We start from the raw sequence: 27,740 nt of genomic DNA, 5'->3' as shown, positions 1-27,740 counted from the left end.
GTACAGACAGCACCCGTGGTTAGGATCGAACCCGGGTCTCTGGCGCTGTAAGGCAGCAAGTCTACCACTCGTTATGTGCTGTGTAAGTTTTTATTTTAATTGATTTAGATTTATAAAAAGCTGGAATTATGAGCAATGATCTAACTGACTGACTTAGTAACGAGCAGTTAAAATATACAGGTTGACACAAAGTGCTGGAGTAACTCAGCGGGTCAGGCAGCATCTCTGGAGAGAAGGAATGGGTGACATTTCAGGTCGAGACCCTTCTTCAGACTGATTAAATGTACAGTTTGATAATCAAGATTCAATATTCAATTTAATTGTCACATGTACCAATGAAGGTACAGTGAAATTTGAGTTACCATACTAAGTAAAAAGCAACAAGACACGCAGCCACATAAAATAAAATTTAACATAAACATCCACCACAGCGGATTCCACATTCCTCACTGTGATGGAAGGTAATAAACAACTTCCTCTTTGTTCACCCGCGGTGAATGAGTGTGTGACCACTTTTGCTTGTGGTCACAGTCAACAACCCCAGTTCTGAATCATACAATTACTGGTTAGTACTTAGCCCTGTGGTTGGCAATTGATCTTCTATCTTTAATACCAACTAAATAAACTAAGGGAGAAATTGAACACAAAATTGGGATGGTGAGTGGCCAGCTTTTGAAGGCAAGGGTTGCAGGTGATGGCAGGTCAGAAGGGCGGCACAGCGGCGCAGCGGTAGACTTGCTGCCTTACAGCGCCAGGGACTCGGGTTCAATCCTGACTATGGGGGCTGTCTGCACGGAGTTTGTACGTTCTCCCTGTGACCTCCTGGGTTTCTCTGGCATCCTCCCACACTCCAAAGACAGACAGGTTTGCAGGTTAATTGGTTTGGTATAAATGTAAATTGTCCCTAGTGTGTGTAAGATGGTGTTAGTGTGTGGGGATCGTTGGTCTGCAGACTCGGTGGGCCGAAGGGCCTATTTCCACACTGTATCTCTAAACTAAACTAAGGTGGAGCTCAAAGATTGCATCTGCACAATCATGTGGAAAATTGTGCCACACATCACATGGAGACCTCCATACTAAACGTGACGTTGGGGCTGCGATTTTGATTATTCAGACAAAGCGATTTTGATTATTCAGACATAGAGCTGAACACACCCCATGTAAGTGCCAATTAAACAAATATGGCCAATTTGCATTTGGTTTCCTATGGGGATTCTGTGACGCAACTTCTCGAGCGTGTTCTTTGAAGTTGCGAAGGCTTACAGGGAGTGACATGGCTTGAGGGCATTCCACTGACAAGATTGTGGCCTAACCAGCTCCTCCCAAATATAGATTTATTGGCGTCATTCCCCTTACAGTGCTCCGTGAGAGGCAGCATGCAGATAGGAAAAAAACTGCTCAGAGGAACGTGAACATAGATCTTGCCTTGCCTTTCAGGGAGTTATGTGCAAAGCATCTGTTTAAATCTTTACCAAGCTGCTTTATTTGAAATCTCGAAGTTCCGTAGAAAAAGTAGATTCATAAAATGCTGGAAACACTCAGCATTTCAGGCAGCATCAATGGAGAAAATATGGGAGTTAGCGGGGTCAAGTCAATGATTCTGAGAACATGGAACAGAAGAGCACAGGAACAGGCAATTCATCTCACAATGTCAACACCCAACATGATGCTAAATTAAACTAATCTCCTCTGTCTGTATGTGATCCACATCCCTCCTTTCCCTGCATATGCACCTAGTTTAGTTTAGTTTACTATTGTCACAGGCACTGAGGTATAGTGAAAAACATTTTTATTGCGAGCTAGCCAGTTAACGAAAAGTCAGTTAATGAAAAGACACATTACAGTCAAACTGTCCACATGGTACACATACAGAATAGAGGGTATATGGTTTAGTGCAAGATAAAGTCCGATAACGTCTGGTTACAGATTGTTCAAAGTTCTCCAATGAGGTAGATGGGAGGTCAGGACCGCTCTCTAGCTGATGAGAGGATAGTGCAGTTGCCATTACAACTATGAAGAAACTATCCCTCAATCTGGTGATGCGCGTTTTCAAACTTCTGTACCTTTGCCTGATGGGAGAGGGGAGAAGAGGGAGTGACTGTGGTGAAACTGGTCTTTGATGATGCTGACACGCCAAACTTTCTAAGCACACAATCTCTCTCTCTCTCTCTCTCTCTCTCTCTCTCTCTCTCTCTCTCTCTCTCTCTCTCTCTCTCTCTCTCTCTCTCTCTCTCTCTCTCTCTCTCTCTCTCTCTCTCTCTCTCTCTCTCTCTCTCTCTCTCTCTCTCTCTCTCTCTCTCTCTCTCTCTCTCTCTCTCTCTCTCTCTCTCTCTCTCTCTCTCTCTCTCTCTCTCTCTCTCTCTCTCTCTCTCTCTCTCTCTCTCTCTCTCTCTCTCTCTCTCTCTCTCTCTCTCTCTCTCTCTCTCTCTCTCTCTCTCTCTCTCTCTCACTCTCTCTCTCTCTCTCTCTCACCTTTCTCCTCCCCCAGGTGCAGCAGCAGGCAGGTGTCCAGGTGAGGCGAGGCGAGGGCCCCGCCGTTACCATGGTGACCGGTGCTGATGCTGACGCGCGCGCGCGGGGGCGGGGGTGGGGGAGGGGCCGGAAGTGAAGAGCACCGGAAGTGAAAGGGACGGTCGGCCGCTGCCGAGGCAACCGTGGCTCCTGGACCCTCACCCTCACCCTCACACAGTCGGCTCCGCTCCTCCACTCTCCCTCCCTCCCTCACACTCGCCCCTTTCCCCTCTCCCCCACACAAACAGCCGCCGCAGCAGTCTGACGGTAAGGAGCGCTCAACCCGGGGGGTGGGGGTGGGATTGGGCCCGGGAATCGGGATTAGGCCCCGGCCTCGGCCTAGCCACAGAGCAAAGCAGGCAGGGAGGGGTGGATAAATCCCCTCGATGCAAAGCCGGACACCGCGCAATGAAAACCTCTGCACCTTTCATGCATTGCACGGCGCACCACCGCGGAATCAAGGGGTATGGGGAGAAGGCAGGAACGGGGTACCCGTGCAATGCATCGAAGGTACAGAGGTCCTCGATGTAAAGGACCCCATATGCATAAGGTCAATGCAGGCAGGGAGGCTGCATAAATCCTCGATGCAAAGGGCACCGTGCAATACACAGAAGATGCAGAGGTTTTCATTGCAAAGGGCACGGTGCAATGCATCGAAGGTACGCAGAGGTCCTCGATGTAAAGGACCCCATGCATAAGGTCAATGCAGGCAGGGAGGCTGCATAAATCCTCGATGCAAAGGGCACCGTGCAATACACAGAAGATGCAGAGGTTTTCATTGCAAAGGGCACGGTGCAATGCATCGAAGGTGCAGTCGGTTTTCATTGCAAAGGGCACCGTGCAATGCATCGAAGGTACGCAGAGGTCCTCGATGTAAAGGACCCCATGCATAAGGTCAATGCAGGCAGGGAGGCTGCATAAATCCTCGATGCAAAGGGCACCGTGCAATGCACAGAAGGTGCAGTCGGTTTTCATTGCAATGGGCACCGTGCAATGCATCGAAGGCGCAGAGGTCCTCGATGTAAAGGACCCCATGCATGTCAATGCAAGCAGGGAGGCTGCATAAATCCTCGATGCAAAGGGCACCGTGCAATGCATCGAAGGTACAGAGGTCCTCGATGTAAAGGATCCCATATGCATAAGGTCAATGCAGGCAGGGAGGCTGCATAAATCCTCGATGCAAAGGGCACCGTACAATGCACAGAAGATTCAGAGGTTTTAAATGCAAAGGGCACCGTGCAATGCATAGGAGGTGCAAAGGTTTTAAATGCAAAGGGCACCGTGCAATTCATATAAGGTGTGGTCTTAAATGCAATGGACAACATGCAATGCAGCTAAGGACATCATGCAGTGCAGCAAATGTGCATAATTCCTAGATGCAAAGGACATGCAATGCAAGGAAGGCACAGAGGTCCTTCTGAGGCAAAGGGCACCATGCATGCAGGGAGGGTGCACTGGTCCAGATACAAAGGGCTGCTGCAAAGGTGCAGAGATCCCAGATGCAAGGGCAACATGCGATGCAGTGCAGAGGTCGTAAAGCAAAGGATGCCATAAAGATGGCGAGGTCCTATACACAAAGGACACCATACCGTACAGAGGTCCAACTGAGGCAAATTACTCCATGCAATGTAGAGAGGGTGCAGAGGTCCTCGATGCAAAGGACACCTTGTAATGCAAACAAGCTGCATAGGAGCACCATGGTAGCCTTCCCTTAACGCCAACGCAAACCACCCTTATGCAAAAGGACAGGTTCAAATCTTATTTTTTAACGATAGAATTTAAGGTCATTAGTGCAGATGCTGATCATTTTCATGTAGTGTTGAGGCCTGGAAATGCATCTAAATTAAAATACTTAATGCCTTAGAGGGTAAACTTACACTAATACTGATTGTCACTATAGTAATGTACGGTTACCTTCATTTTTATGCAATGAAGTTGAGGTGTGGAAATGCATCTAAATTAAAATAAATGATGCATTGGACGGTAAACGTACACATACAGATAGTCACTCTGCAGTAATGTAATTTCCCTTTTTTTTGTAATATAGATGAGGCCTGAAAATTTATCTCAACTAAAATAAATACTGCATCAGAGGATAAAAGCATTAATGTAAAGTGATGGTCTACATTAGTGCAAGTTTACCCTCGAGCACAGTATTTATTTTAATTGAGATCCATTTCCAGGCCTCAACTATATTGATTGACATCTGTGCTTAGCCAGTCACTGTGCTCGAGAGGATGCAACTGAAAATGTATTTTAAATGGAAATCATAGTATTGGAGAACAAAACTTAAAGTGAGAATTAAAAAATAAATATATAAAGTGTTTCCTTGAAGCGTATCACAAACAATGTGGATGCAAATTAATTATAGGAAATATGGGAGATTAAAATGGCCATTAGAAGAATAAGGGTATGTAAGTGTGTAGAAAGGAACTGCAGATGCTGGTTTAAACAGAAGAAAGACACAAAATGTTGGAGTAACTCAGCAGGTTAGGCAGCATTTCCGGAGAACATGGATAGACGGTGTTTTGGGTCGAGTCCCTTCTTCAGACTGATTGTAGGTGGGGAGGAAAGAAAACTGGAAGAGGGGAAAGGCAGTACAAAGTGTGCGAGGTAATAGGCGGACACAGGTGGGGGTGATAGGCAGGTGGTTGGAAAAAGGGTCCCGACCTGAAATGTCACCTTTCCATTTTCTCCAGAGATGCTGCCTGACCTGCTGAATCACTCCCAACATTTTGTGTCTTTCCAGTGTCTTTTATTTGTTTTGTTAAGCAGATTTTGAAAATGTTGCAAAATAGGATTGCAAATCTGATATGACCACAACTTTTTGACATTAGTTTTCCTGCTTATTGCTAGGAAATCACATGTATTTGGTCAAGTAAAGAGACTGTAACTGCTCTGTTTCATCCTTGAGCCTGCTTAGTTGAGAGAAAGATTGGTTATTAATGTACAACTAGAGCCAATGAGAATGTCTTTGTAGTATTAAAATTCTGTGGTTATCCCAGTTTGCTAGCTGTCTTTTGTTTCTTGTGTTTAATTTGCAAGCAGGGGGGAGTTAGCTGTGACATGTGCTTTCTGTGTTGAAACTATAGACAGAACCCCCTATTCTTTAGAATTTGGCCCAGAAATGACCATCTTCCATCAATTGACAGTGCAGTATTTGGTGTTACAAATTTCAGGCTTGAAGAAAGATAAAATTCTATCATGTTTTTGCTGCTATCTAAGAGGCCCGAGCAAATCGTAAATGTTCAATTTTATACTTGCAATGTATTTATCCATGTCTACAAATAACTGACATGTAATTATAATTCAGTTCACAACTTTATGAATTAAGTATTTGTGCATGAAATGGCAGCCTATTTAGTTCTGAGATAACCCATGGTTTTGCTTGTGCTGAATGTGAGGAGTTACTGTCTTGTACCTGAGACACGTGGCAGAGAGGTACACTTAGCAGCCCTTTGTGGTACATACATTTGTTTTGGTTATGAGTGCTTGCTTTCTTCACAAATTTGATCAATAAGTCATGGCATGGAGTGGTTTAGTTTAAGTTTAAAGATATTGCATGGAAACAGGCCCTTTGGCCCATCGAGCCCGCACCGACCAGCGATTCCAGCACATTAACACTATCCTACACACTAGGATCAATTTCACACTATCCTGACTCACCTGGAGAGACAGGGCACATACGTGAGGATGCTATTCATTGACTATAACTCTGCCTTCAACACGGTCATCCCCACCAAGCTCATCACCAAACTCCACCAGCTAGGCCTCAGCTCGTCGTTATGCGACTGGATCCTGGACTTCTTGATGGAGCGACCACAGGCAGTGAGAATGGGCCTGCACCTGTCCTCCACTATCACCCTGAGTACCGGCACTCGTCAGGGCTGTGTTCTGAGCCCCATGCTCTACTCCCTATTCACACACGACTGTGTTCCTGCATTCGACACCAACACCATTGTCAAGTTTGCAGACGGCACAACAGTGATCGGGCTGATCACCAACGATGATGAAACAAACTACAGAGCGGAGGTACAGAACCTGGCGGACTGGTGCTCAGATAACAACCTGTCCCTAAATACCACCAAGACCAAGGAGCTGATCATCAACTTCCGTAGATCACACAACGGGGAATACGCTCCGAACTATATCAACGGGGACAGTGTGGAGAGAGTGTCCAGCTTCAAGTTTCTGGGCACTCACATTTTGGAGGATCTCACATGGTCCACTAACACCGCTGCGCTGGTCAAGAAGGCGCAGCAACGTCTGTTCTACCTGAGAACACTGAAAAAGTCTGGTCTGCCCCAACAGCTGCTGACGACCTTCTACCGCTGCACCATAGAGAGCATCCTAACCCATGGCATCCCTGTGTAGTATCTCAGCTGCACGGAGGCAGAGAGGAGAGCTCTTCAGCGGGTAGTCCATAGAGCTCAGAAGACCATCGGAACACAGCTGCCAGCCTTGGAGGGCATCTACAACACACGATGCCTCAGAAAAGCCACCAGCATTCACAAAGACTCCTCACACCCCTGCAATAGTCTGTTCGAAATTCTACCATCGGGCAGACGCTACAAGGCCTTCTACGCCCGCACCTCCAGACTCAGGAACAGCTTCATCCCCAGGGCCATAGCTGCTATGAACCGGTCCTGCTGATGGTCACATCGCACAGCGAACCGGCACAGACCTACTTGAACTTTATTCTGTTTTAAAACTGCTTCTAATTTGTTTCACTGGGTTGTCTAAATTTATAGTGATTAGCTAATTAATTTATTGCATCGTATGGAAGGCGCATTCCCAATCTCGTTGTATCCCTGTACAATGACAATAAAGATATATTGTATTGTATTTCCATTTGTACCAAGCCAACTAACCTACAAACCTATACCCCTTTGGAGTGTGGGAGGAAACCAACCTCGGAGAAAACCCACACAGTCACGGGGAGAACGTGCAAACTCCGTGCAGACAAGCTCCCACAGTCATGATCGAACCCGCTTCTGCGGCACTTCAGCGCTGTAAGGCAGTAACTGCCGCCCTACCATGCCGAGTAGTGTAGTTCAGTGCGCTCATTTTAGCAAGACGCAAACACTCCTCTTCCCCCATCACTTGGAAAAGAAGTATTTAGCCAAATTCACAATGGATCTTTTGAATTTAGTGTGAGCTTGCGAGTTGGCCGGCTTTCTATAGTGATAGTTGATCCTAGAAATGTCTCTGTTCACAAATGCAGTGAATTACAGTGCCCTCAATATGTTTGGGACAAAGAAAGACCCATCATTTATTTATTTGCCTCTGTACTCCACAATTTGAGATTTGTAACAGAAAAAATCACGTGGTTAAAGTGCACATTGTCAGATTTTATTAAAGACAAATTTTACACATTTTGGTTTCAACATGTGGAAATTACAGCAGTAATGCCCCCATTTCATGGCACCATAACGTTTGGGACACATGGCTTCACAGGCATTTGTAGTTGTTCAGGTGTGTTTAATTGCCTCCTTAATGTAGGTATAAGAGAGCTCTCAGTGCCTAGTCTTTCCTCCAATATTTCCATCACCTTTAGAAACTTTTATCGTTGTTTATCAACAACGAGGACAAAAGTTGTGCCAATGAAAGTCAAAGAAGCCATTATGAGACTGAGAAACAAGAATAAAACTGAGAGACATCAGCCAAACCTTAAGCTTACCAAAATCAACTGTTTGGAACTGTTAAGAAGAAAGAGAGCATTGGTGAGCATACTAATCGCAAAGGGACTGGCAGGCCAAGGAAGACCTCCACAGCTGATGACATAAGAATTCTCTCTCGTAAAGAAAATTCCCCAAACACCTGTCCAACAGATCAGAAACACTCTTCAGGAATCAGGTGTGGATTTGTCAATGACCACTGTCCGCAGAAGACGTCATGAACAGAAATACAGAGGCTACACTGCAAGATGCAAACCACTGGTTAGCTGCAAAAATAGGATGGCCAGGTTACAGTTTGCCAAGAAGTACTTAAAAGAACAACCACAGTTCTGGAAAAAGGTTTAGTAGACAGATGAGATGAAGATTAACTGATATCAGAGTGATGGCAAGAGCAAAATATGGAGGAGAGAAGGAACTGCCCAAGATCCAAAGCATACCACCTCATCTGTGAAACACGGTGGTGGGGATGTTATCGCCTGGGCATGTATGGCTGCTGAAGGTACTGGCTCACTTATCTTCATTGAAAATACAACTACTGATGGTAGTAGCATAATGAATTCTCAAGTGTATAGACACATCCTATCTGCTCAAGTTCAAACAAATGCCTCAAAACCTATTGGCCGGCTGTTCATTCTACAGCAAGACAATGATCCCAAACATACTGCTAAAGCAACAAAGGAGTTTTTCAAAGTTAAAAAATGGTAAATCCTTGAGTGGCCGTCAATCACCCAATCTGAACTCAATTGAGCATGCCTTTTATATGCTGAAGAGAAAACTGAAGGGGACTAGCCCCCAAAACAAGCATAAGCTGGAGATGGCTACAATATTGGCCTGGCAGAGCATCACCAGAGAAGACACCCAGCAACTGGTGACTCCATGAATCGCAGACTTCAAGCAGTCATTGCATGCAAGAGATATGCAACAAAATATTAAACATGACTACTTTCATTTACATGATATTGCTGTGTCCCAAACATTATGGTGCTCTGGAACGGGGGGGGACTATGTATAAACACTGCTGTAATTTCCACATGGTGAAACCAAAATGTATAAAAATGGCCTTTATTAAAATCTGACAATGTGCACTTTAACCATATGTGATTTGTTCTATTACAAATCTCAAATTGTGGAGTTCAGAAGCAAATAAATAAATGATGGGTCTTTGTTCCAAACATTATGGGGGGCACTGTAGCTTGAAAGCTACTGTTTCAGCACATTAAACTTTGCTACTCATTTTATGCTCAGCAGCAAAATTGTTGTGTGTTGAGCCAGAACTTCAGATGTGCAATTTTTTTAACTTCAAAATATGGCAAAGGAGAGATAAAATCAGGCATTCCTTCTCAAAGATAAAACTGTAGTAGGGAAGTTTTAAGTGGTGTGCAGGAAGGAACTGCAAATGTTTGTTTAAACCGAAGATAGATACAAAATGCTGGAGTAACTGAGCGGGACAGGCAGCATCTCTGGGGAGAAGAAATGGGTGACGTTTTGGGTCGAGACCCTTCTTCAGACCGGTCTCGACCTGAAACGTCACCCATCCCTTCTATCCTGAAATACTGCCTGTCCCGCTGATATACTCCAACATTTTGTGTCTGTCTTCGACTTAAACCAGCATCTGCAGTTCCTTTCGATGCAGTGTAACTGTTATCTTGATTATTGGTCCCACAATGAACACCAGGTCACGGACTGCCACATTGTCACAGATCTTATTATCAGGGTATCTCCCACTCCATATCCTCCAACCTGATCAGGATCTAACCCAACAGTTTATCTTAACCAAATTCACAAGTTGGACTATCCTGTGTAGGAAGGAACTGCAGATGCTGGTTTAAACCGAAGGTAGACACAAAATGCTGGGATAACTCAGCGGGACAGGCAGCATCTCTGGAGAGTAGGAATAGGTGATGTTTCGGGTCAAGACCCTTCAGTCTGAAGAAAGATTACGACCCAAAATGTGATCAATCTGAAGAAGGGTCTTGACCCGAAGCATCACCCATTCCTTCACTCCAGAGATGCTGCCTGTCCCGCTGAGGTACTCCAGCATTGTGTGTTTATCTTCAACAGGGCTATGCTGATGGGCCATTTTTAATGCCGGCTCTTGCTCCACTGAGCTTATCTATTCATACCCAGGAGCTTGAGAAACAAATAACTACAAATGCTCTCATGATGTTTGCCATTCAGGATTTCATTACATACAAAATAACTGTGTTTCTTCACCCCATTGTGTTGCCATCTGTGAGCTGTAGCTGCCTAGTTCATGCAGCCACAAGCCCAGTCTGTTCTCAGTATCACAAGCCCAAGTAGCATGTCAAGAGTCAGCATGTCGCAAGGAAATATTAATTTTCTCTATCAAGAAAGACCCTTTTATCTTTCATAACTCCAGTCAACCAATAATCCCACCAGAATTTAAATGTTATTTGTTTAACAGCATAAAACAATCCAAACCTTTTTGTTTGGTGGTGTATTTATTTTAACCTTGTGTTAAAGTTATATTAAACTATTTGATTTCTTCCTTTGAATTATTTTCATCTTTATGCTGGGAGTCTTGGTATAGTCCATTACCATTTAATATTTTCTTTACCCAAGTATTTATTGATAACATTGCACCAACAAGTGAAATAGAGTTAGGTCAGGCAAATGACATGTGACAATTTGGCCATTATACAAGAAACAGTCAGTCTACGTTACATCAAAAATGTAAAGGATATCAATGACAACTTTGTATTTTTGCAATGTGTAATTTCTTGGGGGTGCGCAGTGGTAGAGTTGCTGCCTCACAGTGCCAGAGTCCCGGGTTTGATCCTGACTATGGATGCTGTCTGTACGGAATTTGTATGTTCTTGCAATGATCCCCTGAGTTTCCTCCAACATTCCAAAGACATGTGGGTTTGGAGGTTAATTGGCTTCTGTAAATTGCTTTTAGTGTGCAGGGCATGGAACTGGTGTGAATGGGTGATTGATTGTTGGTGTGGACTTGGTGGGCCAAAGGGCCTGCTTCCACACTGTATCTCTAAAATAAAGCTAGAAATATGGAAATCATACTCGGCCATTTAGTGGTATAGTGATCAAACATTGGTCTTTGTGGAACTAAACAGACCTAATGTTCATAACGTTGGGTTGGAAAGTAACCAAGCAGACTATATCCGGGATATCCCAAGCAGACACAATCCCGGAAGTGACTTGAGAGGACGCTGGCGTTGTTTGTTCGCCGCTTCTCACCACTTCTCTGTTTGTATTAATTTTGCTGTTTTTGGAAAGAATTTCTCTGTTTGCACAAATTCTTCTGCTTGGACTAATCCTTCTGCTTGACCCTCCTGGTATCATCTGCCCAGCTCTTCCACCGCTGCCTCCGCACCCTTGGACTTCTCACTTCTGTCTGTGCTCCTGTCTCTGCTGGCTTGGACTGCTCCCCTGTAGGTTACCTGGACAGCTAGCTAGCTAGCTCCCTGCTAGCCACCGCTGCAGTCATCGAGCTGCAGGTTACTCGCTAGTTGCTAACGCTAACAGCTGCCCGGCTACCTCCTCTGCCTGCACGTCCTCAGCTCCCTATTAACCCTCAGGCTGCTCAGCTGATCCTCATAGGCCTTGCTCTGGATCAGCCTGTTGTGCCTGTTGTGACGTTTTGATCTGCTAGCCCGCGGTAGCCGGCTAACTTCTCCGGGCTCTATGCTCCTTCGCTCCTGCCTGGCATGGCACTGAAGTACTTCGCTGCGAGGCTGCTCCAGCTCAACAACCACTCCACTCCGCCATGCATCTCTGCCATCATCAACCACGGACTTCTACGACGACCCAGATACATCCACAGAGGCTCCGGTCACAAGTTTGTCTACTCCCAGACCGGTCACTCCATCCCTGCACTCTGGTCAGCTGATCGGACTTCCACTCGTCCATTACGTCATCACAATAACGCACACGAGCGTGCCCCCTGTCTACAAGCCCTGGCTAAATCACCCGTGTCCATCCACACCACACAAAGCAACATGAAGCTCACTCTGTTCAATATCCGGTCCCTCAACAATAAAAGCCACATTCTGAATGACTTCATCCTGGAAAATAAACTGGACTTCCTCTGCCTGACAGAAACCTGGCAACTACCTCCCACTCAACCTCACTACACCCAACGGATACTCCTACATCAATAAACCACGCTCGGAAGGCCGAGGTGGTGGGATTGCCGTAATTCACCGACAGGACTTCAAGATCAGCCTCATCTCCATCTCATCTGCTCCTTCATTTGAACACCTAGCTTTCAAACTCTGGCCACACACAATTAGTCATGGCAGTTGTCTACCGCCCTCCCAAACCACACCCATCATTCCTTTCTGACTTCTCTGACTTTCTGACCCAGTTCTGTTCTCTCTCCCCCTCAATCCTCCTCCTCGGTGATTTCAACATCCATATGGACTCCACTGACTCCACAATAACCGCTGACTTCACTGAAATACTCAACTGTTTTAACCTCACTCAACACGTCAATTTTCCCACCCATAACCGTGGGCACATTCTGGACCTTGTCTGCTCCACTGGATTAAATCTACATCACCTCTCTGGCTCCGACCCCACCCTCTCTGATCACTTAGCCATCACCATGTCTGTCAACATTCCCACCCCAGCTCCAAGGCAAAAACGCAAAATCAACTTCCGTAAGCTGAACTCTGTTTCACCTACCACGCTCTCATCCTCCCTCTCTGAAATAATGTCCGCCTCTCCCTTCGTTGACCTCCACAGCCCCTCTGACCTCACTGACTACTACAACCACACTCTCTCCTCCTGCCTCGACGAGCTTGCACCTATAAAAACAAAAACAGTTTCCTTCACCCACTCTGCTCCCTGGTTTACCCCTGAACTCCGCATGATGAAAACTCATGCCCGCCAACTTGAAAGACTCCGCAACAAAACAGGTCTCACAATTCACTCCCAAGCCTACAAAGACCACCTGCAGCACTACAAAGATGCCCTATCCCGTGCCAACTCCACCTACTACTCTCAAATAATTCACTCTGGCTCCGGAAACCCAAAAACACTCTTCTCTACAATAAACAAACTCCTCAGCCCCCTGGACACCATCTCCCAATCATTCACAGTTGACAAATGCACCACTTTCCTTTCATTCTTCCAAAGCAAAATAGACAACATCTACAGCACCTTAACCACCAACGCACCTGCTCCACCTCAAACCACCTGCCCCTCCTTATCCTGTCAACCCCTGCCTCAGTTCTCCCCAGTCTCCACCACCGACCTCTCTGACCTCTTCACAGGAATAAAAACTGCCACCTGCTCTCTGGACCCCATCCCCTCCAGCTTTGTCAAGGCCTGCCTTCCTGCTCTCTCTCCACTTATCACTGCAACAATAAACTCCTCCCTGTCCACTGGCATCGTCCCGCCATCCCTCAAAATCGCTGCTGTCACCCCATTCTGAAAAAACCTGGTCTCAACCCTGACACCCCAAACAACTTCAGACCAATCTCCAACCTACCCTTTCTGTCCAAAGTTTTGGAACGTGCTGTAGCTTCCCAACTCAAATACCACCTCTCTACCAATAACCTGTATGAAACTTTCCAATCCGGATTCCGCTCCAACCACTGTACTGAAACTGCGCTCCTCAAAATCACAAACGACCTTTTCCTCTGCTCCGACGCTGGCAAACTCAACATCCTCATCCTACTTGACCTTAGCGCCGCCTTTGACACCATAAATCACTCCATTCTCCTCACCCGACTTGAAACCTCCTTTAACATCACCGGCACAGTCCTATCCTGGTTCAAATCTTACCTCTCTGACAGGCACCAGTTCATCTCCATTAACAACTGTAAATCCCCCACCGCTCCCCTCCCCCAAGGTGTCCCCCAAGGCTCAGTCCTTGGCCCCCTCCTCTTCATCCTCTACCTGTTCCCCCTTGGTCAACTAATCCGCCGTCATGGTCTCAACTTCCACTGCTTCGCCGATGATATCCAGCTCCTCATCTCCACCAAGTCAATCTCCACCACCACACACTCTACACTGACAAACTGCATCACTGAAATAAAATCTTGGCTTCAATCAAATTTCCTCAAACTCAACTGCAACAAATCTGAAATCATCATCATTGGTCCAAAAACGCTCACCAAATCCACCCAAAACTTCATCCTCAATATTGATGGTCTCCCAGTATCCACCTCCCCTCACATCCGGAATCTTGGAATCATCTTTGATCAAACCCTCTCCTTCGACAAACACATCAAACACATCACAAAGACAGCCTTCTTCCACCTCAAAAACATTGCCCGTCTCCGTCCATGCCTCTCCTCCACAGCTGCAGAAACCCTCATCCACGCCTTCATCACCTCCCGTCTGGACTACTGCAACAGCCTCCTTCCTCTATGGCGCACCCTCAAAAATCATCAGTAAACTTCAATACATTCAAAACTCCGCTGCCCGTCTACTCACCCACACCCCGATCCGTGACCATATCACCCCCGTCCTTTACAAACTCCACTGGCTCCCCATCCCCCAGAGAATCCAGTACAAAATCCTCCTCATGACCTACAAAGCCCTCCATAACCTGGCCCCATCCTACCTGACTGACCTCCTCCACAGGCACACTCCCACCTGCACCCTCCTCTCTGCTGCTGCCAATCTCCTATCCCCCCACATCCGGACCAAACTCAGATCCTGGGGGGACAGGGCTTTCTCCATCGCTGCTCCCACCCTATGGAACTCACTACCTCAAACCGTCAGAGACTCCTCCACACTCACCACATTCAAAACATCACTGAAGTCTCACCTATTCAGTACTGCCTTCAACCACTGAAGGTCACCCCACCTTCTGTCTCCTTTCTCTGTTCGTTTACTTATTTATCTATTTATTCACTTCCCTATGTTCTCTAAATCCTTGTAAAGCGTCTTTGAGTATATGAAAAGCGCTATATAAATGTAATGTATTATTATTATTATTATTATTATTATTATTATTATATGAGGTCCTATTCCTCCAGTACAACCCAATGGCATGAACATTAAATTCTCCAATTTTAGATCAAATATAAAAAATATCTCCCCTCCCTTTTCCCTTTCTCTTCCGCAGAGGTGCAGTGGTAGAGTTGCTGCCTTACAACGCCAGAGATCCAGGTTCGATCTTGACTCTGGGTGCTATCTGTACAGAGTTTGTGTGTTCTCCCTGTAACTATGTGGGTTTTCTCTATTTCCTTACACACTCCAAAGTCATACAGGATTGCAGGTTAATTGACTTCTGTAAAAAGAAAATTTATAAATGGGCCCTGGTGTGTAGGATAGTGCTAGTGTACGGGGTGATCGCTGGTCGCCGTGGGCTCTCTGGTCCGAAGGGCCTGTTTCCAAGCTGCATCTCTGAAGTAAAGTTTTCCCGGTGCCCCACCTAGATGTGCACCCGTGTCTCCCTTCCCACCACCTTTTGTAAGAACCATTCCAGTTGTAAGAACCATTCCAATTGCATTATTGTTCCTACTGCGAAACCAATGGTATGTCCAAAGCTGTACATTTCCTGACCAGCACCAAAGTTTCAAAATGCCACATGTTTGCTAAGCTGTGTGCAAACAAAAATTTATTAAAAGGTCAAATGATTTATCCACATTGCAGCCGTAAATCGGCTGGATAAAAGTTTGCAGTAGAGGTGAGGAAAGATGTGTGAGGGATGTGGGATAATGCTATTGTGTGTGCATGCAGACTCCAATGTGGGATTAGCAGCCTTATTGAGGCCTGTGTGGCGAGTGAGGTCTCAACCGCGCCTGTGAGCTGATCAGTGAGGCAAGAGGTTTCAGTGAGACTCACTGAATTAAGGGTTGTGTACAATACTTGGACAGATATCTTGACCACTGCTCCGTGGTTCACACAGAGTGAGGTGGGTATATGGAACGAGCTGCCAGAGGAGGTGGCTGAGCCAGGCACAATAACATTTACACACACTAGTTACTCTAGCTTTTTGTGTCCGTCTTTGGTTTAAACCAGCATCTGTAGTTCCTTCCTACATAACATTTAATTCATTTAGACTGGTACATGGATAGATTTTAGATTTTGAGATACATCGCGGAAACAGGCCCTTCGGCCCACCGAGTCCGCGCCGCCCAGCGATCCCCGCACATTAACACTACCCTACACACACTAGGGACAATTTTTACATTTACCCAGTCAATTAACATACATACATAACATAACAAAACTTTATTGTCACTTGGCACAAACACCGAACAAAATTTCAGCAGTCACAAGACACAGCAAAAAAGAAAAGAACACAGGACACACGACCCCAACACAAACATGCATCACAGTGACTCCAAACACCCCCTCACTGTGATGGAGGGAACAAAACTTTCCCTCTCCTCCCCCCGCACCCACGGACAGGCAGCTCGACCCCTACCGAGGCAACCGACACGCACAGCCCCCGCAAGGGGATGGAAGGCCCCGCGGCCGAGCCGCACCGGGCACTGAAACGTCCCGCGGCCGCACCGGGCGATGTCAAGTCCAGCGGCCAAGCCGCGCCGGGCACTGAAACGTCTCGCGGCCGCACCGGGCGATGTTAAGTCCAGCGGCCGAGCCGCACCGGGCACTGAAACGTCCCGCGGCTGAGCCGCGCTGGCGATGTTAAGTCCAGCGGCCAAGCCGCGTCGGGCACTGAAACGTCCCGCGGCCACACCGGGCGATGCTAAGTCCAGCAGCCGAGCCGCAACGGGCACTGAAACGTCCCGCGGCCGAGTCGCGCCGGCGATGTTAAGTCCCGCAGCCGAGCCGCGCCGGGCAATGGAAGGCCCCGCGGGCGAGCTGCGCCCCGGGGAAGAGACCTAATAAAAGAAAGGTTTCCCCCGCCCCACCCCCACACCCCACCCCCCCACCACACATACACAGCCAAAAACAGAAACAAAAACCATCCCAACACCGACACAAACAAAAAAAAGAAAAAAAGACAAACAGACTGCCAGAGAGCCGCAGCCGTTAGGCGCAGCCAACTCCTCCCAACCTGTACGTCTTTGGAGTGTGGGAGGAAACCGAAGATCTTGGAGAAAACCCACGCAGGTCACGGGGAGAACGTACAAACTCCGTACAGACGGCGCCCGTAGTCAGGATCGAACCTGAGTCTCCGGCGCTGCATTCGCTGTAAGGCAGCAACTCTACTGCTGCGCCCCCGTGCCGATAGGAAAGGCTAAGAGTGATCTGGGCTCAATGTGGGCAAATGGGACGTGTTTAGATGGGGCAATGGATGAATTGGGCCGAATGGCCTATTTCTGTGCTGTATGACTATGGCTGCCACTCGATAGTGCATAGATTGGCTTTATGATGAAAACATAGAACTTGGAATTGAGGCCCTTTAAATTAACTCTGTTTGGTGATGTTAGCATATCATCCTGGTTTGCTTTTTTTGAGAATTGATTTGGTGTCCTTCCTTTTGCGTCATTCCTTTCACTTTGGAGCTCCAATTTCAGTGGTTGGGAGGTCAAAGATGTCAAGATTACAATATCATTTCATGTGCGTCTGTTGCATGATCGACTCCAGGTAACATTGATTCTTGGCCCATTACTGCCCAAAGGTTGGTGCTTTCATCCAGCCAGTTTTTTGGCACGTTTTGTAACTTTCTTAATTTACCTACTTTGTCTGGTGCAATGCTCCATTGTACTGATTTTAGATGATCAGCCATGATCATCTTGAGTTGCGGTGCTGGCTCGAAGGGCCGAATGGCCTACTCCTGCACCTATTTTTCTATGTTTCCATGTTTATAAATGCATGCCTGTAACTGAGACTGGCAGTATTAATCAAAGGAAATAAGGCTCTGTTGTACAAAAGGGGTAAATATCCACTACAGCCTTATTCTGTTTGTAACATGATGATAGCTCATATCATATCATATCATATATATACAGCCGGAAACAGGCCTTTTCGGCCCTCCAAGTCCGTGCCGCCCAGCGATCCCCGTACATTAACACTATCCTACACCCACTAGGGACAATTTATTACATTTACCCAGCCAATTAACCTACATACCTGTACGTCTTTGGAGTGTGGGAGGAAACCGAAGATCTCGGAGAAAACCCACGCAGGTCACGGGGAGAACGTACAAACTCCTTACAGTGCAGCGCCCGTAGTCAGGATCGAACCTGAGTCTCCGGCGCTGCATTCGCTGTAAAGCAGCAACTCTACCGCTGCGCTACCGTGCCGCCCTGCTCATGATGATAGCCATCGATTATTTTTTTAAACTCGCCAAATATTTTGCAGCCTGTTTCAAATCAGGCTGTAACATATTTTGAAGGGCAGTATTCAACAGAAGCCATAGACCAGAGTTTTTTACAAAGCCCATTTCATCTGCTAAATAGGATAATCATGATTTGTTAATTGTGACACATCGGCACAAAGTGGCTATGACCGGCCAATACTTCTAATTGCCCCCAAACAAGCAGGAATTAAACATAATTGTATTTTATGGTATAATTATTAGTATTGTTATGTATCTCATTAAAAATCAAACGGGGACGTTAGCAGAACCAACCATCTTAATTCAGAAGCAAAGTAACAGCAGCATTTAAAGAGGACCTGCAATGATAAGAATTAGGGCTGCATTTGTTTCTCACAAATAAGAAAAGAAGGGTGGGAGGATGGAATAGAGGGAGTGAAATAGGCACAGGATGGGCGAGTGAGATCAGGGTTCTTGCCTAAATGGAAGACAGTGCTGACAGATTTGTGTTGAATACCACAAAACATCAATAATCCACTCTTCAAACTATTCAGGTGGTGCAGTGGTAGAGTTGCTGCCTTACAGCACCAGAGACCCGGGATCGATCCTGACTACAGGTGTTTGTCTGTGCGGAGTTTGTACGTTCCACCCCGTGGCCTGCGCGGGTTTTCTCCGAGATTTCCGGTTTCCTCCCACACTCCAAACACGTACAGGTTTGTAGGTTAATTGACTTGGTATAAATGTAAATTGTTCCTAGTGTGTGTAGGATAGTGTTAGTGCACGGGGATCGCTGGTCGGCATGGACTCTGGGGCTGAAGGGCCTGTTTCTGCGCTGTATCTCTAAACAGAATACCAATGGTTTGGCATCCTACTTGCCGGGTATTTATTTCACAAAATGCTGGAGTAACTCAGCAGGTCAGGCAGCATCTCAGGAGAGAAGGAATGGGTGACGTTTCGGGTCGAGACCCTTCTTCAGACTTGCTGGGTATCGTTTGCCTTGTTCCCTTCTGGGCCAGTAATTCCAGCACTCTATAAACCTGCCAGCTTCACAGGGAAGTTTATCATAACTGTGCAATAATCAGAAAAGTGAATTTAAAATAGTGCGGTGGTCTTAATATGATTAGCATCCAAATGTCCAGAAAATCTGGTCTAGAGCAGCCAATGCCCTGTTCCTGTGCATGCCGTATTATTGGAGTTTGAAGCATGCTTATATGTTTATAGAATGTAAAGCACAGAAATGAGGAAGTGCGCAACAGCTGGCATTTATGTAGTGTTTGCTAAAATTTCCCTTCAGTATCAGTAGACTCGCACGTATGTACACTTTCCTGCAAAAACAAGTCATAGTCACACAGTACAGGACAAGACCCCTGTCCCCACCTCATCCATGCCAACCTTTTTGTCCATGCACACTAATCCTATTTACCCACATTGGAATTGATAGAAAATTAACAAAATATCATCTCTGCAGATAAATTATACATCTGTGTATTATAATGTGTACTGCATGTATATTCATTACATGGGGTGGTTGTGGAAGCAGATACGATATTGGCGTTTAAGACGCTGTGTGGGAAGGAACTGCAGATGCTGGTTTAAACGGAAGATAGACACAAAAAGTTAGACTCAGCGGGACAGGCAGGGGGAAGGAATGGGGTCGAGGCCCTTCGGGCTGGGCTCGTGGTTTTGCAGGGAACGGAGGGATATGAATCACTTGCAGGCAGATGACATCAGTTCCGTTAGTTATGTTCAACACAAACATCCTGGACCTGTGCTGTACTGTTCTATGTTAAGAAGTCGTCTGAAGAAGGGTCAGACCTGAAGGGTCACCTGTCCATGTTCTCCAGAGATGCTGCAGACCCGGTGACTTACTCCAGCACTTTGTGTCTTTCTTTGATTATAAACTAGCATCTGTAGTTCCATGTTATATCACCATATGCAACATCTTCCATGAAGTTTAATGTGTTGTGATTTTGCCTATGTATCTGCTCTTCATTCCAACCTGGTGCTTTTTAAGGAAATCTGGAGTCAAATGTTGACGCACTCAAGATTTCTGTCGCTGCTATGTGGAGCAAAGGGTCTGTGTTAGACTCCCTGCCTTGTCCTTTATAGATTTCTATGATGGTGAAAGATCTGAGTGTGGCACCTGACTTTGTGTTGCATGCAAAGCTGTGACCTTGATTAGATTAGGTGCGAGTGTACATTTTATAAACTGGAGCTGAAGACGTCCATATTTGGTTGTGATTTGGAGCAGTCAGTTGTGAAATTCATGTTGGGGTATACATTTCAATCATAATTAACTATACTTTATAATGCAATGATTTGTGATCTTAAGTAATTTTTATAATCCAACTGGGATTCTGAATTGTACGTTATAACTTGGTATTTTTGTCTTGCAGATTGGAACATTTAACTTATTTGGAAAGGCAGTGCACTGCACAAAATATCTAAAGCATGGCAGGTATGGACAGAGAATATAACTTGTGATTAGGTTGCTGAAAATCGTTATCTCCTGGAAGCACAAAAGACTAAACCGTCAAAAAACATTTGAAGGAACTTGTTTCTCATTGCATGCAAATTCTACATCTAATATTTCCTGTGGTGTTTAAACTGAACGCATGATCTATTTTCTTGTTTGTGAACTACTTGGTTCTCTGCCATAAATCAAATATTTACGTTGTGCTGCTTGTAAACAGTTGCAGTTATGTGAAACCTTTGGACACTTTAATTTAATTTCCTCTCTTGTTTCCTGAGCTGCTGCTCTCTAAGCAACCAGAAGTGATGTTGATTACTAAACAGCAGCCGACTTTTAAGTTGGTGAAAGAATTGATTGTTCCCTTGCTACATTTCTCGAGGGATAGTATCAGCTGAGTGAGCACAATTCAAAAAGTAAACTCCAAAGCAATTCCTGGGAGTTGTCAGTTCTTGAGTGCTTAGTCACCAGAACCAGGAACTTTAGAGATACATCCTGGAAACAGGCCCTTCAGCTCTCCGACCAGCCATAACTCCACTAACACTGTCCAACACACTTCCAGAACAATTTACGGAAACCAATTAACCTACACGGCTTTGGAATGTGGGAGGAAACCGAAGCACACAGAGAATACCCACACAGTCACAGGGAGAATTCGCATTCAAGAGAGAGCTAGATAGAGCTCTTAAGGATAGGGGAGTCAGGGGGTATGGGGAGAAGGCAGGAACGGGGTACTGATTGAGAATGATCAGCCCCATGATCACATTGAATGCTGGTGCTGGCTCAAAGGGCCAAATGACCTACTCCTGCACCTATCGAAGGTATTTATTCACAAAATGCTGGAGTAACTCAACAGGTCAGGCAGCATTTCAGGAGAGAAGGAATGGGTGACGTTTCGGGTCGACTCACTATGGCACTGGAGGAGGCCCATGGCAGAAAGGCTTTCTGTCATGGGCCTCCTCAAGTGCCATAGTGAGGCCCACCGGAAATTGGAGGAACAGCACCTCATATTTCGCCTGGGCAGCTTGAAGCCAAGCGGTATGAACATTGACTTCTCCAACTTTAGATAGTTCCTCTGTCCCTCTCTTCCCCTCCCCCTTCCCAGATCTCCCACTGTCTTCCTGTCTCCACCTATATCCTTCCTTTGTCCCGCCCCCCTGACATCGGTCTGAAGAAGGGTCTCGACCCGAAACGTCACCCATTCCTTCTCTCCTGAGATGCTGCCTGACCTGCTGAGTTACTCCAACACAGATAGGACTTTCATCCCACTGAGTCCTCGGCGACCATTTGATCATCCATTTACTCTAGTTCTATGTTATTCCACTTTCACATCCACTCTCTGCTAGTAACAATTTACGGAGGCCAATTAACCGCATCCGCATGTCTTTGGGAAGTGGGAGGAAGCCGGAGTACTTGGCGGTCATTAGTAGAACGTGCTAACTCCACACAGACAGCACCTGAGGGCAGGATTGAACCATGGTCTCTGGTTCTTCCAGCTGTGCCTCTGATTTTTGTTTCATTAAATGATTTCGCAATGCTGCAGCTATTAAATGAATTATGAGTCATGTTAAAGAGGACTGGAATCAATATTTCATTCTTGCTGGATGTTCTCACTTGTGTTTCTGCCCACAAACAATGCAACATTAACCACAACTGCGCTAAAGTCGTGTAAATTTAATGATGCCACACAATTACCATTAGAACTGCTCCACAAGCTTTGAAGTAAATGCACTGTCTCTAGTGTGGCCGTCAAGACGGTAAACTTAAGTTGTATTATTGCTATGCTGAGTATTAAATCTTTTTTCATCACTTCACTAATCATACCATTATTTCTCTGTTGCATTTTTCTTTCTTTTTTTTTCTCAGTTCATAGTGTTGACAAAGATTTGACTTGCATTCCATTCAAATCTACCAATACTAAATTTGTGTGTGAGGCAAGATATAATTTTCAGCACCTACAGATGCTCCCTGGCTTACGATGCTTTGACTTGCGATATTTCGACTTTGCGATGGTGCAAACGGCAGTGACCCGTGGCGAGCCGCAGCTCGCTTCCGGCCACGTGATCAGGCGTCTTAAATGTATATCTCGACTTACAATATTTTTGGTTTGCGACGTGTTTCTCGGAACGGAGCCTCATCGTAAGCTGAGGGGCACCTGTATTAGAGAGATGAATGTGAGTGGAGAATGGAGAAGCAGGGAACTCTTTTTAATAATAATAATAATAATATTCCTTTATTCGTTCCACACCGGGGAAATTTACAGTGATACAGGAGCAAAGTGGATAGCAAGAGATCATTAATTATAAATAAAAGTAAAGACAAGGATAAATTGTACTCCTCAGCTGTTATTGTTGACTCGTCTGCTGGGAGCAGTGCTGGTTGTGCAGTCTCACAGCAGCGGGAAGGAAGGACCTCCTATATCTCTCCTTCACGCACTTGGGTTGAAGGAGTCTGTCACTGAAGGAGCTACTCAGTGTCCTGCATGGGGTGGGAGTCGTCCAGCAGCGATGTTAACTTTGCCGCCATCCTCCTCTCTCCCACTACCTACACTGAGTCGAGGGGGCAACCCAGGACAGAGCTGGCCTTCCTGACCAGCTTGTCGAGTCTCTTCCCTTCCGCTGCTGAGACACTGTTGCTCCAGCAGACCACTCCATAGAAAATGGCTGATGCAACCACCGTGTTGTAGAAGGTCCTTAGGAGTGAGTGCCCCCTGCACTCCAAAGGACCTGGGTCTCCTTAGCAGATAATGTCTGCTCTGGCCCTTTTTGTATAGCGCATCGGTGTTTTCGGACCAATCCAATTGATTATTGAGGGAAACACCCAGCATCTTATAGGAGTCCACCCTCCCGATGTCCATTCCCTGGATGTTTACCGATGTCGGGGGGACCTGGCTGTGCCTGCAGAAATCCACCACCATCTCCCTGGTTTTCCCCGCGTTGATAGGGTGGCACGGTAGCGCAGCGGTAGAGTTGCTGCTTTACAGCGAATGCAGCGCCGGAGACTCAGGTTCGATCCTGACTACGGGTGCTGCACTGTAAGGAGTTTGCACGTTCTCCCCGTGACCTGCGTGGGTTTTCTCCGAGATCTTCGGTTTCCTCCCACACTCCAAAGACGTACAGGTATGTAGGTTAATTGGCTGGGTAAAGGTAAAAATTGTCCCTAGTGGGTGTAGGATAGTGTGAATGTGCGGGGATCGCTGGGCGGCACGGACTTGGTGGGCCGAAAAGGCCTGTTTCCGGCTGTATATATATGATGATATGATATGATCCAGAGGTGGTTGAGATTGGAAAATAAGAAAGCTCTCAACTTACTTGGAATCAGTGTTGGGATAATAGTTTATAATTGTCTCGTACCGTAATGTAGTTAAAAACATTGTTTGCATCCAGTCCGTACAAATTGTACGCTGCACAATAGTACATCATTTTTTGATTAGTACACGTGTCAGAGGTTATGGGGAGAAGGCAGGAGAATGGGCTTGAGGGGAAGATAGATCAGCCATGATTGGATGGTGGAGTAGACTTGATGGGCCGAATGGCCATATCTACTCTTATCACTTCTGACCTTATGATCAAGGTAGTGCAAGAGAGAAAAATATATAAAACGCATATTATAGTGTAACCGCTATAGTGACAATGCAGATTTAAAATAAAATGCAAGGGCAGCAACGAGGTCCCGCCCCCCTGACATCAGTCTGAAGAAGGGTCTCGACCCGAAACGTCACCCATTCCTTCTCTCCTGAGATGCTGCCTGACCTGCTGAGTTACTCCAGCATTTTGTGAATAAATGCCTTGTCTTGGTGTAATAGAAGTCTATTCAAGAGTCTGATAATGGCGGCAAAAAAGCTGTTCTTGTGTCTGGTGGTATGTGCTTTGAAGAATTTGTGTCATCTGCCCCACGAGAGAGGGGAGAAGAGAGAATGACCAAGGTGTGAGTAGCCATTGATGATGTTGGTTGTTTTCTCGAGGCAGTGCAAAGTTTTATAAACAACTGCATTTTGTTTTCCAGAGAACAACTTCCCCCCACTGCCAAAGTTCATCCGATTGAAGCCATGCTTTTACCAGGATTTTAATGAGATTCCGGATCATCATCGCGTCTTGGCAAAGCGCATTTACTATCTATGGGCATGTGAGTACAGCAGCTATATTCCACGTGAATGTGAAAGCACTCTCGATGTGACGTGCACCCTTATAACATTTCTCTAAAATTCAAACATTGTTACAACTCCTTTATTTTCATATGGATAGTTAATGTGTAATTACTCGTGAATTTGATTACATTTCAAAACTATTTGAAATTAGTGCACAGTGTATAAAATTATGAGAGAAATAGATCGGGTAGATGCACGATCTCTTGCCCAGAGTAAGGGAATTGAGACCAGAGGACATAGGTTAAAGGTGCGGGGGGGGAAAGATTTAATAAGAATCTGAGAGGTAACTTTTTCACACAGTGTGGTGTGTGTATGCAACGAGCTGCCAGAGGAAGTAGTTGAGGCAGGGTCTATTGCAATGTTTAAGAAATAATCAGGTACATTAAAAGGATAGGTTTGGAGGGATATGGGCCAAACGCAGGCATGTGGGACTAGTGTAGAAGGGACATGTTGGTCGGTGTGGGCAAGTTGTGGCGAAGGGCCTGTTTCCACGCTGTATGACTCTGACTATTAAATAACCATATACAGATGCTCCCTGACTAACGATGCTTCGACTTGCGATATTTTGACTTTGCGATGGTGCAAACGGCAGCGAGCCGCAGCTCACTTCCCGCCGCGTGATCACGTGTGTTCAGTGCATTTCGACGTACGATATTTTCGGTTTCCAATGGGTTTCTCGGAATGTAACCCCATTACAAGTTGTGGAGCACCTGTAGATTTTAGATTTAGAGATACAGCGCAGAAACAGGCCCTTCGGCCCACCGGGTCCGCGCCGCCCAGCGATCCCCGCACACTAACACTATCCTACACCCACTAGGGACAATTTTTACATTTGCCCAGCCAATTAACATACAAACCTGTACGTCTTTGGAGTGTGGGAGGAAACCGAAGATCTCGGAGAAAACTCGCGCAGGTCACGGGGAGAACGTACAAACTCTGTACAGACAGCACCCGTGGTCAGGATCGAACCCGAGTCTCTGGTGCTGCATTCGCTGTAGGGCAGCAACTTTACCGCTACGCCACTGTAATATCACATTTAATAATTTTTCACTGTAAATAGCCTCATTTTTTCTCCCCTGTTGATAGCTCGAGCTATAGTACCCTATCCAAAGCCATCACTTTCTTGCTGTAACAAGATGACTAAAACTACACACCCTGCTCCAAATGCGGAATAACCAAAGTTTTTTTTTAATACTCAGTTGCAACATTACTTTCTGACATTCAGCCTTTCATGCTCCGTGCCCCGACAAATAAATACATGCAATGCTGGAGTAACTCAGCAGGTCAGGCAGCATCTCGGGAGAGAAGGAATGGGTGACGTTTCGGGTGAAGACCCTTCTTCAGACTGAAGAAGGGTCTCGACCCGAAACGTCACCCATTCCTTCTCTCCCGAGATGCTGCCTGACCTGCTGAGTTACTCCAGCATTTTGTGAATAAATCGATTTGTACCGGCATCTGCAGTTATTTTCTTAAAATAAATACATGCTGTACCTCCCCTACTTGTGTGCTTTTTTTTAAGGTGCTTTGAACTTGGGAGATGTTCATACACTGTGTTTAATATTTGCAAAGTGCCAGAGAGAGGTTTTGATTGGGAATTAGGTGTGTGGGGGAGGTTAGGTGTAGGAAGGAACTGCAGATGCTGGTTTAAACCGAAGATAGACACAAAAAGCCGGAGTAACTCAGCGGGTCAGACACCATCTCTGGAGAGAAGGAATCGGTGACGATTTGGGTCAAGACCCTTCTTCAGTGGGTCAAAAAAGTGTTTGACCCGCAGAGTTACTCCAGCTTTTTGTGCCTATCTGAGGAGGTTAGGGTTCCCTTTGCTGAAATGTCTGAACCCTGTCGATAATGCTGTGATAGTTATCTTGCAGAAACAGTAACTAAAAATATCCATAGAATAGCAATGGGCCAACAAGGTTTCTAAAAGTTTAAGCTTGTATTAGTGGGTGGGACTACAATTATTGCAAATAACACTAACAGAAAATACCAGTGCAGAAAATCCCAGGTATTTTCGGTCTTCCAGTTTTTGCTTGAATATGATTTGGGGAAAAATTAGATATTCTCTCATTCTAATGAATTTTGTGAGTTTGATGTTAAAATACGTTATGGCTTAAAGTGACAGGGGCAAGTTAACAAGTCTTGTCAGCTGAAACGTCATCCATTCCTTCTCTTCAGTGAAGCTACCCGTCCAGCTGAGTTACTCCAGCATTTTGTGTCTATCTTCGGAGTAAACCAATGCCTCTACTTCCTTAGAAGGCTTAGAAAGTTTGGCGTGTCCCCAACAACTCTCACCAACTTCTACAGATGCGCCATAGAAAGTATTTTATCAGGATGCATCACAGCTTGGTTTGGCAACAGCTCCATCCAAGACCACAAGAAATTGCAGCAAATTGTGGACGCAGCCCAGACCATCACACAAACCAACCTCCCTTCCATTGACTCCATTTATACCTCACATTGCCCCGGCAAGGCCAGCAGCCCAGACAATCACACAAACCAACCTCCCTTCCATTGACTCCATTTATACCTCACGCTGCCGCGGCAAGGCCAGCAGCATCATCAAGGACAAGTCGCACCCTGGCCACTCCCTCTTCTCCCCTCTCCCATCGGGTAAAATGTATAGGTGTGAAAACGCACACCTCCAGATTCAGGGACAGTTTCTTCCCAGTTGTTATCAGGCAACTGAATCATCCTGCCACAACCAGAGAACAGTGCTGAACTACTATCTACCTCCTTGGTGACCCTCGGACTATCCTTGATCGG

At 45.9% G+C, this 27,740-nt stretch overlaps 1 protein-coding gene across 1 annotated transcript in view; it reads left to right on the top strand.

Annotated features, from left to right (window-relative positions):
- The first annotated feature begins 2,596 nt into the window (after nt 1-2,596).
- The window catches only part of LOC144610960 (secretory carrier-associated membrane protein 5B-like), a 66,338-nt gene continuing 41,194 nt past the window's right edge, over nt 2,597-27,740 (top strand). Inside the window, exons 1-3 of the mRNA XM_078429999.1 lie at nt 2,597-2,778; nt 20,757-20,818; nt 24,836-24,955. Coding sequence (XP_078286125.1) covers nt 20,812-20,818; nt 24,836-24,955 — 127 coding nt within the window. The 5' untranslated portion in view covers nt 2,597-2,778; nt 20,757-20,811. The remainder of the gene's footprint in view (nt 2,779-20,756; nt 20,819-24,835; nt 24,956-27,740) is intronic.

Source organism: Rhinoraja longicauda, chromosome 38 (assembly GCF_053455715.1).
Source record: "Rhinoraja longicauda isolate Sanriku21f chromosome 38, sRhiLon1.1, whole genome shotgun sequence".
Lineage (NCBI taxonomy): Eukaryota > Metazoa > Chordata > Chondrichthyes > Rajiformes > Arhynchobatidae > Rhinoraja > Rhinoraja longicauda.
Note: the sequence above shows the minus strand (reverse complement) of the source record. Positions and strands in the feature narration are given on the sequence as shown.